This window comes from Ursus americanus, chromosome 15 (genome assembly GCF_024610735.1).
Source record: "Ursus americanus isolate L20-20 chromosome 15, mUrsAme1.1.p, whole genome shotgun sequence".
Classification (NCBI taxonomy): domain Eukaryota; kingdom Metazoa; phylum Chordata; class Mammalia; order Carnivora; family Ursidae; genus Ursus; species Ursus americanus.
This window is the reverse complement of record NC_142141.1, coordinates 27,217,466-27,233,902: the sequence shown is the minus strand read 5'-3', so window position 1 is coordinate 27,233,902 and position 16,437 is coordinate 27,217,466. Positions and strand designations below refer to the sequence as shown.

The following is a 16,437-nucleotide window of genomic DNA, read 5'->3' as shown; positions in this document are numbered from 1 at the left end:
AACTGAGCCACCCAGGTGCCCCAGATTCCTTAATAATTTATATAGGATTAGGAATTTTACTCTGTGTAGAAGTTGATCAGTTCATTTTTGGTCTTTTGAAGTTACTGGTTCAATTTTAATGTTTATAAAATCATCTTCACTTATTTGTAGGGATGTTTTTATTATCTATTGTTGGACACAAGCTACCCCAATATCAGTTGCTTAAAACAACAACAGTCATTTATTTTGCTCACAAATCTGCATTTTGGGCAGGTTTTGGCAGGGAAGTTTGTCTCTGCTCCACATGGTGTCTGCTGGGATGGCTCAACTTGGGCTAGAGGATCATTCACATGGCCGGCAAAGCGATGTTAGTTATTGATTCTCCTCACGTGGATCTCTCTGTGGGGCACCTTGGACTTCCTTACAACATGGTAGGTGGGTTCCAAGAATGAATATCCCAAGAAGCAATGTTCTAAGAGACAGGAAATGGAAATTGCTAGTTTTTAAAGGCCTGAGCCTGGAAATACACATAGCCTCAGTTCTATATTATATTGATCAGGCAGTCACAGGGCTCAGATTCTAGGAATAGGGGACCTGCAGCTCTTGATGGGAGGGATGAGGGTCAAAAAAATTTGGAGCCATGTTTCAAACTGCTACAAGGGATATGGGAATTTTATTCTCCTTAGTTGATAGTTTGCTTCAAAGGGAGAATAGTGTTAGTACCTTGAATCAGTACAGTTCATTCTTATTCTTATCTACTATTTTCCATTGCAAATGGTTTCTTTTTCTCTTTTCACCATTAAGACTTTTTTAAGAGTGTATTTTGAAGTAGTACAAACAGTATTTGCAAGATGTATACGAGGAAAATAAAACGCCAGTCAAAGAAGTCAAAGATCCTCATGAATATATATAGACAGGAAAACTCAATATTGTTAAGATGCCAGTTCTTCCAAACTTAATTCAACAGTCTCAGTCAGAACCTCAGCCAACTACTTTGTGAATGTCAAGAAACTGATTCTAAGCTTATATAGAAAGGCAAAAGACCCCAAATATTCAATGTAGTAGTGAAGAAGAGTAACAAAGTCAGAGGAATGGTACTGACTTTAGTACACAGCTATGGTAATCAAGACAGTGTGGAATTGGTGAAGAATAGACAAATAGATCAATAGAACATAACCAATAGCCCAGAAACAGACAACTCAAATATAGTCAACTGATCTCTGAGATAGAAACAAGACAATCCAGTGGAGAAAGAATAATCTTTTCATTAAGTGGAACTGGAATATATCCACATGCAAAAAAAACGAATTTATACACTGACCTTACACCTTTCACAAAAATTGACTCAAAATGGATCACAGACCTAAACGTAAGTAAGAAGCAAAACTATCAAGCTTCTAGAAAGTAACATAAAACTCTAGGTACCTTGGTTTGCTTCTGAGTTTTAAGATACAACACCAAAAGCAAAGTCTATGAAGGAAAAAATAGATGAGTTGGACTTCATTAAAATTAAAAAGCTTCTGCTCTGTGGAGGATACTTTAAAACAATGAAAAGACAAGCACAGACTGGAGGAAAATATTTGCAAAACACATATCTGATGAAGAACTTGTATCTACAATATACAAAGAACTCTTCATACTCAACAAGAAAACAACCCATTTAAAAAATAGGCAAAAGGTCTGAACAGACACCTCACCAAAGATGATATACAGATGGCAAATAAGCATATGACAAGGTTTTCCACATCATATTTCATCAGGGAATTGAAAACTCAAAACAGTGAGATGCCACTACACACCTATTAGAATGGCTAAAATAGAAAAAACCAACAACACCAAAATACTGACAAGGATGTGGAGCAACAGAGAGTCTCATTCACGCTAGTGGGAACACAAGTGGTACAGCCACTTTGGAATACAGTTTGGCAGTTTTTTACAAAGCTAAACATGGTCTCAGTATACAGTTCAGCAGTTGTGTTCCTAAGTGGTTACCTAAATGAGTTGCAAGCTTATGTCCCCACAAAAACGTGCACATGAATGTCATTACCAGAAACAACCTTAATGTTCATCAACAGATAAATGGATAAACAAATGTGGTATATATGATTTTGAAAGTTTTAACTCTTTGAGGTTTTAAAGAAAAACAGATTATGAGTTATTATTACATAGCATTTCCATAAGGGATTATTAAAACGAAGTAGAACTATACTCAGTTCCAGTTGTTAGAATCACCGAGACTCATCAGTAAAAGAAACTTCAGAGCAACAAGTCCTCATTTTACAAATTTACAAAGAATGAAATTGAGGTGCAGAAAGGGTAAGTGATTTGCTCATAGACAGAAATAGTAGGTACTAAAACCAGAGTTAGAAATAAGATCTCTTGTTTTCCATTTCCAGGATATCTCATTTTCTTATGGGAAACTTGTACAGAAAAACTAGATATAATAAATGGCTTGCTCAGTTTAATGGTAATTGATAATAATAATCACAGCCCTCATAGTTTATCCTTTGGGCTCAGAATTAAAGTTGACCCCTAAGAAACCTGGAAATGTGAAAAGGCCACTTAAGACAACAGGTGGGTAGACAGAAAGGCAAGTTTATGAGGCAAATAAATTTTCTAATTTCCAAAAAATAGGTACCAAATAGCAAAGTTCAAATTGCTACTTATTTACTGATGATTACGTATTAATCATTTCTACATGTATACTTTTAAGTGTTGTAATACATTGCCCAATAACATAAGATTATTAATATTTTGGCAATTTTTGTCTTTAGCTATTGGGAATTGTGCTATTAGGAACATGGGTGTACAAATACCTATTTGAGTTCCTGTTTTTTTTTTTTTTTTTTTTTAAAGATTTTATTTATTTATGTGACAGAGAGACAGCCAGCGAGAGAGGGAACACAGCAGGGGGAGTGGGAGAGGAAGAAGCAGGCTCATAGCGGAAGAGCCTGATGTGGGACTCGATCCCGGATCACCAGGATCACGCCCTGAGCCGAAGGCAGACGCTTTAACGACTGCGCTACCCAGGCGCCCCTGAGTTCCTGTTTTTAATTCTTTTGGGTATATATCCAGAAGTGGAATTGCTGAATCATGTAATTCTGTGTGTAATTTTTTTAAGGAACTGCCTAAAATTTTTTAAGGAACTTTCCATAGCAACACTGCATGATTTTACATTCCCATCAGAAATGCACTATTTTCTCCTTTTTTACATCCCACCAACACTTATTTTTTTGATAACCATCCTAATAGGTATGAAGTCATATCTCATTGTAGTTTTGATTTACATTTCTCTAACAATTAGTAATGTCGAGCATCTCTTTATGTACTATTGGCTACATATAGATCTTTGGGTAAACGTCATTCAAGTCCTTTTCCATCCTTTACCCAGTTTTAATTAGGCAATTGGTTTTTTGGTTGTGTGACTCCCTCTTGAAATTTAAGATGTATCTCTACTTTGGCTAATTTAGTCAGTAGAGCATTGTGAATCTTGATCTTGGGGTCAAGAGTTCTAGCCCCATGTTGGGTGTAGAGATTACTTAAAAAAAAAATAAAGAATTATCCCTACTTACTGATTTCTAGGAGTTCTTTTACCTGTATTTTGGTCCTTACTGTTTTATATTGTAAATATTTTCTCCTTGTTCGTTATCTTTCATCTTCTTTTATAGTATCTTTGGTTTAGAAGTTTTTATATTTTCTGTCATTTTTTCCTGTATACTTTCTAGGTTTTATTTCTTGTTTAATGTTTTTATATTCTTATATTATTAATAAACACTTCATTTACTGCTACCAATTTACTGATGTAACATTCTTTAAAGGCTAATCAGCAAATAGATATTTGCTATATAATTTACATTTAATCTAAAATTAACTGTAGCTTATATTTTGTAGGTATAATTAATTAAATGCTGTGTTTGTAATTGACTCTAGATCTCTGTTGCTACCTTAACTATTTATAATCGGAGGAAAATTTTTCTCTACATCCGAGATTTGGTTTTTTAAAAATAATTGCTGTTTCCGTGATTAGGGAGCAGTTACTTTGCACATGACCCAGTGAAACCTACACACACATAAACACACATATATATATATGCACATATTATGTGTGCTTTCTTAGGCAAAATTTTCTGTGATAAATTCTATGAATATATATTTTCAAATAATAAAAATTTCTATTTATGATTACTTTGCAATCTAGCCTATCTTTAAAGTTTTTTCTTACAAAAAGTTTTAATTGTGATTTTTAACTCTTTCTCATGGGATTGTTTTACTTAACATCTTTTGTCACTTTTTTATTGTGTTGTCTTTTATATACAGCATGATAAAAATATGAGATGGTTTTTCATCTATGTATCTGTTTATAAAAGTTATCTGTTTTCAGAAAGTGATATATAGCTTCATTCTTCTGATTAGTTGGAGATAAATCTAAAACTTTAAAAATACATCTTTATATATGCTTCTAAAAATTTGCTTTAGTTTATGACTAATATACAATAAGATTTTATTGTACAATTTAAGAGAAAATTGTTTAAATCATATTCACTGTGTAATCCGAAGTTACACACTTCATGGATTATAGAGTTTTAATCTATGTAGAAAACTTTGAAGTTTTAATCTAGCACTTCTCTTCATGAGAGGAACCCTACAGCTTCATTTTCTTGAAATGTAGTACGTTTTTTAATATTTCCATATTTGAAGTTCTCCTGAGTTCCCTTATCATTGCCTGATTTTTTTCTTATAATATATTGATTTGGTGAAGAGTATTCAGAATGTTTTTATTGTCATATTATTGGTCTTAATGATTTCCAGAGTAAATAGATTTTAAAAAGTGCTAATTATACTCCTTTAGTATAACAACCAACACATGTATTTTAACTGTTTGTATAAATAATTTAAAATAATTTCCATATAGATGTATTTTGTGTATATGTATTTCTGAGCAGGGTATTTAAAGTAGTAAGGAATTATATTAATTTGGGGAAATAACTGACAGATTTTTAAAATATATATATAAACAAAAAAGCCTTTTGTATTATCAGTTATCTTTAAATTATGCCATTAGTAGGTAGATTTTCTCTAAAGCTGTGTACACCATAGCTGTTGAAAGTTGAACTTTTGCTTGAGGTTTTGCATCAAATATTAGTGTTCATGTTGTGTCAAAATTATGATAGAGGTTTTACTTCATTTCAAGAAGAACGCACTTGGGACACCTGTGTGGCTCAGTTGGTTAAGCGTCTGCCTTCGGCTCAGGTCCTGATCCTAGAGTCCTGGGATTGCTCTCCCTCTGCCCTTTCCCCCAGCTTGTGTTTGTTCTCTCTTTCTCTCATATAAATAAATAAATTCTTTAAAGGAAATAGAGAAGAAAGAACTTAATACTGTATATTCTGTTGGTTTTGAAGTTTGAGTCATGATTGTATAAGCTAATTTTCTAAAGAGAAATCTACTTAGGTTGGCTTAATAATTTGGAAAATGTAAAATGTTAAATTTAACAAACAGTGACAGTATGACTTTTAATTAGTATAGAGTATGGTGTTTATATGACGTCAGACAAACAAACCTGATAGCTTTAAGTAATTTCTTTGGAATGAGGGTCAGATGATGCTAATATAAAGGAGCTAGATTCAGTGACCATTTTATTTCTTACTTAATATTTCTGTTTTTCACTCTTTAGACTTTCTTCAATTCTGTGAATGGGATACAGGACTAAACTAATAACATTAGTTAACATGATCGTAGAAATCATTTCTATTTAAACTACTTTCGTTTTGAAATTAGAGTGAAGAAACTTTGTTAACATTATATAATTAAATTCTATAATATTATTTTCGGCCATGAAGAATATGATTGAGAGTTTTCTTTTTCTTTCTGATGTGGTCATTTAGGAATCAGCATTCCAGAAGGATTGATATAGCTTTGCATTTCTGAAGGGTTGATACAGCTTTGCATTTTTCTTCCTGGTAGTGGCAGACTAGCTACTGTACACTCATGGAGATGGTACTTGTCACTGATGGCCTTTCTGTGACAGAGAGCCTATAGACTGACATGAAGTGCAGCCTGTTGTGAACTCCTAAGTGAGTCTGCCAAAAACTCAGCAGACAGAACTAATTGGGGAGAAAAAGGATTTTTGTGCCCTCTTCTCTTTCTTTCTATTCTTTTTTGTTTTATAAGACAGATATTGTTAAAGTAGCTCATTTATGTAAGATTTGTCTGCCTCTCTTTTCTCATTGCATGGATCATTTTTTAACTTAAAGTCTTGCACTGCAGGTTGCTAAGCACTTCCACATGGAGGTTGGCCCAGGACCAAGCTCGAGACATGCAACTCATAACAGTTGATGAAAAATTGGTAAGAATTTTCTATTATACACGGCTATGATTCTGCCTTCAGGGTTCTTTTTGTACAATAGCTTTTCAGAATGGTGTTTTGGGTTCTTCCAGGAGAGTGATTTGAATTTGAATTTCTAGATTGTATGTAATTATAAGAGAAAATATTCATTACAAAAATATAATTTGGTTAAGCATTATACACAATATTAAGTCATATGCAGATATTAAGAGATTAAAATTACAAAAAGCTTCATTTTTGTGGTGTTGATAAGTAGCAATCAGAACATTTTAAATTAATGAATATGAATTGAACATGAATATAAATATAAATGAATATGTATAGTTTTTTTTCTCACTATACTCCTGTTTAATTAAGTTGTAAGACACTTAACCAGGTAGTACCTAAACTTAAGTATATTGGGTTTCTATGGAACCAATTGTTGTTGTTACTGTATGGATATATGTGTGTGTACACACACATGTTACATTTCTACATTATGCATGAGAGATTACAACTAGCAACAAATAAATAATATTCTGTTAGTAGTGGATAGAATTATGGTAACCATCACTTAAACATTTTTTCTATGTGTGATGTTACTTTAGAGGTAACTTATTATTTATGTTTATATTGTAAAATAGCATAAATTTTGTAATGTCTAAGACTTGTAAAAATGTGTAATAGTATAAACGTGCTTTTTCATTTTTTTATCTGGTTTACCATTATCAGATGGATGGGTATGTTTCTTAACTACTCTTCTTCTGGTTGTACATTCTTTTATCACTCAGTTTTGACTCTGTAAGCATAATTTAATAGATCACACTTAAAGATCTAAACACTGTTTATACCACTAAAGATATAAACAGATATATAAATAGGTGAGTAAACAGACAGACAATGGATAGGTAGTTTGGAAAACTCCGATCTTATGCTTAAAGCTGGTTAGTTTTATCTTTAAACTGTCTCTTAGATCTGCTTGCTGACATTGGCATCATCCTAGTCTAGGCTACCATCATCTTTCACCTAGATTGCTGCAGTAGTTTTTAAATTGATCTATATAGATACTTTAATCTTCCTTTAATTCATTTTCCAAAGGATAAGCAGAATTGTCATTTAAACACTGGTTTTGTCACTTCTTGTGTATGATCCATTGGTTTTCTTACTGACCTAAAAGTAAACATTAAAATCCTTACATGGGTTTTGAGGTCTTGCGTGATTAAAGTCCTGCCTTCCTCTCTAGGGTTTATCTTATACCACTGTGTTATATACACTGTGCTCCAGCCACACCGAGCCCGGAACTTGCTGTTCCTTTCCCTGCTTCAGGGCATTCACATTCCAGTTCACTCAGCCTAGATGCTTTTCACCAATCCCCTAGCTCTTATCCAGGGACCCTCTACTTCTTCTTCAAATATTAATCAAACAACACTTGCTTACTTAGTCAAGTATAAAAGAAGTGAGACAGGTTTGAGTGTAAGAGGAGGATGATTTACACATGCCATGCATTGATTAATTAATGAGGGTACTATTTTAATTTTTCCAGTGACCATCTTTTAAACCCCAAGAAATTTTCTTCTTGTTGTAATATTGTGGGGTTTACTCTTTATAAGATTTTCAAGTTTTGTAGAATTAGTAATGCTTTTAAGTTCTCTTCTTTCTAGTTTGAGGAATAAGCGAGGTAGCAATCTAGTTCTCTAAACAAGGTGGTGTGAATCATACCAGAGAGGTATACAGACTGCTTTGAGTTTTGTTTTTTATCTCATTAAATCAGTTGCATACTTTCAGTGAATTTTGTTGCCCTGTTTAGATTTTTTCCAGCTTTGTTATGTCTTTCTTGAAGTGTATTAGTCAAAATGTCTGTTCCAGCTGAAATCAGTTCAAGTCTTACTTATAAATTATTCATAGCTACTGAAGTAATATTTAAACAGATAACTGAAACCCATAGGTAATTTTCAAACATGAGTTTTAACCATTCGTTTAGGTTTATATTAAAATGCAAATATTAGATAATCAAATAGGTAACATAATGTTGATAGGGGTTTCAGGTCTTTTTGTTTCCACACACTACCTACTTGATGAAAGGTTCAGTTGATAGCATAATGACAAGACAAATGGCTGAAGGGTACTTCCAGAAATATTGAGCAATTGGAGTTGATTATGTTTGCATTTTGAACAAAAATTATTATAAAAATATATAGTAACCCCCCCAGCCCTTATCCACAGGGGTATGTTCCAAGACCCCCAGTGGATGCCTGAAGCCACGGATAGTACTATATATGCTATGTTTTATCTATATATACATATCTATGATAAAGTTTAATTTACGAATTAGGCACAGTAAGAGATTAACAACAATAAAATGGAATAATTATAACAATATACTCTAATAAAAGTTATGTGAATGTGATCTCTCTCAAAATGTTTTATTGGACTGTACTCACCCTTGTGATGTAAAATGCCTACGTGATAAGATGAAGTCAGGTGAATGATGTAAGCATTGTGAACTAGTGTTAGGCTACTATTGACCTTCAGATAGATATGTTAGAAGGAGAATCATTAGTTTCCAGACGGTGGTTGACTATGGGTAACCAAAACTGCAGAAAGCAAAACTGTGGATGGGGTGGTGCAGGAGTGGGGGATCTACTGTATATCAACATTAATGATAAAAATATTTCAAAATGTGAAGTGAATATAAGTATTTTAGAAGGAGATGTGGAAACAGCATTTTCACATCGATATTATGTAATGTAAACCAATTTATTAGCCAAGTATACCATTTTAATTAACTACTCAGCACTAGATTACTATTATATTTGTACCTGATATTGGATAAAAGAAAGAATCTTAATTGTAAGGTAAGAGAATTGGCCATTATCATGATTTCTATGGGATATTCTTACATAATACATTAAAATTAATATAGGTGATTCCTGTTATAGCCCAGGGCTTAAGCACATGGACTAAACTTAGTTGGGGATAAAGTTTTGTGGTTTTTGGAAAATGGGTCCTAGGAGTTTAAAACCAGAGGATAACATTAGATGTTACCTAGTTATATTACTGAATCCGGTTATTTTTCATTTAAAAGTTTGTTCAGCTTTTTATTCAAGAGAAATTTTATGGGGAAATCCGGTAAGTGATTAACTAGATAAAAGCTGAATTGCTGGAGGGTAAGGGTTAGGAACATGAAGGAAGACTTGTAAGCCTTCTCCAAGACAGTTTTCTTGGGGGACTTCATAGAGTGAGATTTGGAAAAATAATTTAATCTTCTATCCTTTTTTATTAGACTGAACAACTTGTTCTCAAACTTCTGTTCAAAAAATTTCCAGTTAACTGGTACTCATTTCTTTTGAGGCTACTCTTTATATTATTAATCAGCCATAATTATTAGAAAGCTATTTCTTACTGAGAAAAAAATAGTCTTTTCAACAAATGAAGATGGAACAATTGTATAGTCAAATGCAAAACAAAACAAAAAACCCTTCGTCCATACTTTGTACCATATGCAAAAATTAACTCAGAGTTCTAAATGTAAACTCATAGTTCTAAATGTAAAACTAAAAATTATAATACTTCTAGAAGAGAATGTAGGACAAACTCTTTGTAATTTTGGGTTAGACATATATTTTATTTATTTATTTTTAAAGATTTTATTTGAGAGACAGAGAGTGAGTGAGCGAGTGAGAGCACAAGCTGGGGGAGGGGCAGAAAGGGAGGGAGAAGCAGACTCCCTGCTGAGCAGGGAGCCCAACGTGGGCCTTGATCCTGGAACCCTGGGGTCCTGACTTGAGTCGAAGGCAGACACTTAACCGACTGAGCCACCCAGGTGCCCCATATTTTATAGATACAAACCTAAGTGCAATTGGTTAAGTGTCTGACTCTTGATCTCAGCTCAGGTCTTCATGGCAGGGTCATAAGTTCAAGCCCCACATTGGGCTCCATGCTGGGTGTGGAGCCTACTTTAAAAAAAAAATTATGAAGTTGGGTTTCCTTACAGTCAAAAATTTCTGGTCTTTGAAAGAGATTGTTAAGAGAATGAAAAGACAACGCACAGATTGGGAGAAAATATTTATGAAACACATTTCTGATAAAGGAGTTGTATCCAGAAAATCAACAACACTACAACTAAATAATACATTAACTCAAATAAAAATGAGCACTTTACCCAGAAAATATTCAGATGGCAAATGAGCGTAAAAAAAGATGTTCCACTTCATTAGTAATCATGGAAATGAATATTAAAACTGCAGAGATACCACTGTACATTTATCTGAGTGGCTTAAAAATATTGACCATACGGAATACTGACAAGGACGCAGACCTACTGCAACTCTCATACAGTGCTGATGGGAATGCAAAATGACAGCCATTTTGGAATACAGTGCGGTAGTTTATTATAGAGTTAAATATACACTTACCATATAAGCTAGCAGTCTCACTTCTCAATATTTACTCAAGTGAAATGAAATCTTGTGTTCACACAGAATCCTGCACACAAGTGTTTTTAATAGCTTTATTCATAATTCCAATAACTGGAAACACCCCAGCTATACTTCAGTACCTCTAGACAATAAACTTTTACTTACCAGTTAATAACAAACCTGGATGAATCTCCAGTGCATATATTAAGTAAAAGAAGCCTCACAGGCTACCTACTGTGTGATTCCATTTATTTGACATTCTAGGACAGGCAGAACTCTAGGGATAGAAAATTGATCACTTTGTCAAGGTTGGATGTAGGAGGCAGAATATACTAAAAAGGGCATTAGGAAATTTGGGGGGGGAGGTGATGGAACTGTTCTGTTTCTTGATTATGCATTGATTCTTTTTTCAAAATTCTTATTTGTTTTTGTTTTTTCAAGATTTTATGTATTTACTTGAGAGAGAGAGCACAGAGGGTGAAGGAGAAGCACCCCCTGCTGAGCAGGGAGCCCGATACCATACAGGACTAGATCCCAGGATCCTGGGATCATGACCTGAGCCGAAAGCAGATGCTTTATCGACTGAGCCACCCAGGGGCCCCATAAAACCCTCATTTATATTCATTTGTTTAAAAAAAACCATAGAACTGTAAGCTTTAAAGGATAATTTTTTTTTTGTTTATAAACTACATCTCACTTTTTTAAAAGGGGAAAAGATTGTTTCTTAATTTGGTGTTAATCTGCTCCCCCCCCTTTTAAGATTTTATTTATTTGAGAGGGAGAGATAGTGAGAGAAAGCATGAGTGGGGAGGAGAGGGAGAAAGAAGCAGGCTCCCGGCCAAGCAAGGAGCCCGATGCGGGGCTGTATCCCAGGGCCCTGGGATCTGACATGAGCTGAAGGCAGACGCTTAACCAACTGAGCCACCCAGGTGCCCCACTAATCTGCTTCTTTATAACTAATATCCATTGGTTCAAGGTCTGCCCTAATATACAGGGCATGCCATTTTCTACATGACAGCCTTCTGTGTATTTGAAAACAGCTCTTTGGTCATCCTAACTCAGTGGTTCTCAAAGAGTGGTCTGGGCAGGGTAGAGGTGGGGGGTGGCCCAAGACCCTCATAAGAGTCCACAAATCAGACTGTTTTAAAAGTTATACAAAGATGTGTTGACATTGACATTTAAGGTACAAAAGCAATTTTCGTACATCTGTGCTACTAGTCATTTTATTCTTTGCTTTCTTGCATTCATGATTAAAAAAAACCCAGTTTCACTTAATGTCCTTGATGAATCGCAGCAAAAATTATTACTTTAAAAAATTTCAGTGCTGCATAAACATCTTTTTATGTTCCATGTAACAAAACAGAAGTCATATGCATAAAACACTTTTGGTGCATACTAAAGTACTACTGTTGTCTCAAGCAGAGCACCTGTATGGTTGAGTTGCTGTTGGAAACTGAACTTAGTCACATTTTTCATGGAACACCTTTTAAGTGAAAAAACAGTAACAGATGACAGGCAAATGATGGTTATTCAATTTTCAGTACATGGAAGACATTTTCTCAAAAACTAATTTCAAGAAGTGTTGCCAGTGGTAAACTGCAAGCTTTCAAGTGAAAATCAGAATTTTTGTAGAACTTGATTCTACCATTTAATCTGATTGAGCTTGACATCTTTCCAATACTTAAAGACTGTTCTAATAGGATTGGTGGTGGTATTAAATTTTTAAAATATTGTGTAATGAAATATGCTAACAATTGGAAGATGTGCATACCTCTATGAAATAGTATTTTCCATATGACCAGTGTATGATATTATAAAATCATGCATTGGTGAAATTTCATTTAAAGTGCAAGAAAGAACAATGGACTTAATGTAACGGGGTATGAAAATATTGAGGCTAGGGGCGCCTGGGTGGCTCAGTTGTTAAGCGTCTGCCTTCGGCTCAGGGTGTGATCCTGCAGTTCTGGGATTGAGCCCCACATCGGGCTCTCCTGCTGGAGCCTGCTTCTTCCTCTCCTACTCCCCCTGCTTGTGTTCCCTCTCTTGCTGGCTGTCTGTCTCTCGCTGTCAAATAAATAAATAAATAAAAATCTTAAAAAAAAAAAATATTGAGGCTATTAAAATATTGCTCTCTTCTAATTACATATCTGAGGGTGGATTTTCTTCATCTATTGAAACCAAGACAACTTAGCACAACAGTCTGAATTCAGGAACAGATGTTAGAATTCAGCTGTCTTTTATTAAGGTAGATATTAAAGATTTTCAAAAATGCAAATCATTGCCACTCTTAGTTTTTGAAAATACAGTTACTTTTCATTATAATATTATTTATATAGATATATAATCAGTTTAAGTATATATTTAAATTTTTTCCATTTTAATTTCTTATACGGTAAGTATCTATAGATATATCTCTTATAAATAAAACCTCATTGGGGTCTCAATAATTTTTAAGCATATAAGGGAGTGCTGAGGCCAAAATGTTTGATAGTTATTATCCTAAGTCTTCTCTTTTCTGAGTTAAACATCCCTAGGGCTTTGATTCATTTCACATGAATTCCAGTTAATTCTTTATCTTGATTACTTCCCAGTTTGACTGAATCCTTTTTAAATGTTGTAGCCAGGATTTCTTATGATACTCCAGATGTATGGTGCAGGGTATGGGAGGGATTATTACCTCTATTCCTTTTAATCTCAGCAGTTCTAGTAAAGCAACTTAAAATTTAGGTTCTCATACTTCTTCCTTAGTGTGGATTTCATGGAGAGCTAAAACCTAAGATCCTTTTTTATTCGTACTATTATCAAGTCATATTTTGTTTATTTCATCTTAAATATATGCTGTTTTTATTTTTAACTTTTACTCTTAGATTAGCTCAAACAGCATGTTAATCAAATGAAGCTTAAATTTTTTTTTTTTTTCTGCTATCACATCTGACAGGCCAAATTTAATAAAATGTTTTGTTCTGGGCATCAGTTGTATATTGATAACATGTTTTCTCGTTTCTTTTTAAGACATAGAATGTAGAGGGGGTAAATCTGCCTGACATTTTCTAATGTAAAGAATCTGTTCCCTAATTTTAGAACTATATACAGTGTTGACATACTAGAGAAAAAATCTTTAGAGAATAAAATTCTATTTCCTGGATTACTGTTAATAATACATTTTTTGTTAGAGTACATGGTAAATTTCTAATTGGTCAGTCTTAAGAATGTCTTCTCTTTTGCATAAACTTTTTCATTTACTGATAAAAGAACTAGTAAAATTTTGAATATCAAAAGTAGATGACAGCGTTTTAAAATAATCTTGTCCATTTATGTAGAAGCTCAGTGTTAAAAAAAAAAAGCTTTTTGTGGGTTACACCATTATTATTTCCAAATATGAAATACTTCCTAAAAATAGTAAGTGAAGCTTGCAAATGGTTTTTTGGTCCTTAGTTTTTGTTTCCGAAGTTGCTGTGCCATGGAGGTTGGGTAAAGAATGTCTTTGCATTTGTGCTTTATTAAGAGAGTAACTTTTCTTCTTTTATGCCACCTTACCTTCATCTCCTTTCAGTGCATTTGATGAAAACCAAAGTCCCATGAACGTGTACAAAAAGAAGTTAAATTTTCAGTACTCTTTAAAGATTTTGTGTAGGTGCTCCCCCACAAAACAACCAAAGCATACATTAAACCTCCGTAGGTATGTCTTTGATTTGTTTTTTTGTTTGTTTTTAATCATTTTTATTACCTCTTTATTTACCTTATATTAACTATATACAAAAGTAGAAAAATACCCTCATAATATGTAAGAATTGTTTCAGTTTATTAATAAAAAATGTGAAATGAGCTTTAATAGCTTGTACATTAGTATATTTTGTAAAATTATGTTGGCTGACATATTTTCTTCATTTTTCATTTATTTATTCAATAAATATTTGGGCACTTGTGTGTGCCAGGCACATATGTGAGTTTGAATGGCTTGTTTTCTTTTAGGTGCTTAGTTATTTTGTTTAAAATCTATTAAGTACTACCTGTTTTAAATCTTAACAAAAGTATTATGGTTACCCATGCATCCTTAACACAAATGCATATGAAAAAGGAAACTTTATTTAGCAGTCTGTAATACAACTCAAGTTGCGGGGGGGTGTGGAATGGGTATCATTTTAAAGCTTTTTCTTGAGAAATTGCAATATACACTATTAATGAAAGATCCTAATATATTTTGGAGATTTTAAGTAGTCTGTATTTATATCTCTAAAAATAAGGTGTGTATGTAAAATAGAGTCAATGTTTTGAATGTTACAAATTTGTTTACTACTTGACATTTTCTTCCAAAGAGCAGTAACACAGCAGTTAAAGCTTTGTTACTTGCTGATAATTTGCTGTATATAATTGCCGTTTGATTAAGTACATGGTATTAGTAGCACACTCAGTCAACTGGATGATAATATTGCTGTTTTAGAAGTGTCTGTCAGCAGCAAGAAGTTGTTTAATAGAATTTTTTTGTCACTTTAATAGGTTTAGAATTTTTTCATTGCTTGAACTTGCTTTAAGAAATTTGTAAAAATGAATGATGTTTGCAAGCCTTCAGAAATGAAACAATTATGTTTGCTACACAAGTATTTGTTTTATGTTTTATGTTGGTTTCTTCCTAATGTATTAAAAGTTTATAGATGAAAACTTTTTATAAGTCTGCAAACTTGAAATAAAAATCAGTCCTTAAGAGGTGACCAGCACGAAAAGATAAACCTAAGTTAAAGGCTTAGATTTGCTTTGACTGCTTGCTTTTTTGGGTGGGGGTGGGAGGGTCAGTTTTCTTTTGGTGAGATTACTTTTGGTGCATGGCAGCGCTATCTCTGCTAGATTATTGGAAGGACTAGTGTCTGCATTTGGGGTTATACAGCCTTCTAGCATCTCAAGTGTCTGTTTTGTCTGGACTTTCCTCACGCGGCATTCTTGTGCAAAAATTTCAAGGCTTTAGTCTGGAGCACTGGGTCAAAGGATATGTCTCTTTGAAGGGTAGACAGGAGTTTTTTATGTTTTATTCACTAAGTAGTATTTCATTTTACATCAAAGAATAGCAGTCTTTGAGAACCTTCCATGGTGGCAGTTTAGCATGTGGGGTTTTTTTTTCTCTAAGACTTTCACTAAATATGGAATAATGTTTCTTCGTGTTTTTCAGTCTACAGATGCTTATTTATATTCTTGTAATTCAGATGAGACTATTAAAATAAAAAGAGAAAAAGCATTGACTAAATATAAATGTTAGTTTGCAATATAGTTTTATGTTTTAAAAACAACTATAGTTTTTTTTTTTTTACAATGTACTTCTATGGTTTTACACTACCCCTTAGCTACTGAAAAAAATTGTTGAATAGCCTTTAAAATTGTAGCAATACTACTGCTTAAAATTCTAAAGAAGTAATGACTAATGATTTAGAAGTGTAAATTATATAGTGAAATGGCCATTCTTTAATTGGCCTTTTTTAAGGCACTGTGTGTGTGTGTGTGTGTGTGTGTGTGTGTGTGTGTGAGAGAGAGAGAGAGAGAGAGAGAGAGAGGGTGGGGGAGATGGAGAGAGAGAGAAAGGGAAGGGAGGGGGAAGAGATACTGATTTTGGAAAATATCAAAAGCTGTGAAAAAAAAACTGTGAAGTAATGAAAAATGTAGATTCGGTAGGGCTTAGAGGTAAATGTTCTTCCTACACATTTGAGATAAGTTAATCAGTAAATGTATTTT

General features: G+C 33.5%; 1 protein-coding gene across 3 annotated transcripts in view; it reads left to right on the top strand.

The window, feature by feature from the left end:
- NDUFS4 (NADH:ubiquinone oxidoreductase subunit S4) overlaps positions 1-16,437 on the top strand; it is a 115,904-nt gene that overhangs the window by 39,321 nt on the left and 60,146 nt on the right. For all 3 annotated transcript variants that reach the window (XM_045815365.2, XM_045815366.2, XM_087867900.1), the window contains exon 2: positions 6,244-6,322. In XM_045815365.2, coding sequence (XP_045671321.1) covers positions 6,244-6,322 — 79 coding nt within the window. The remainder of the gene's footprint in view (positions 1-6,243; positions 6,323-16,437) is intronic.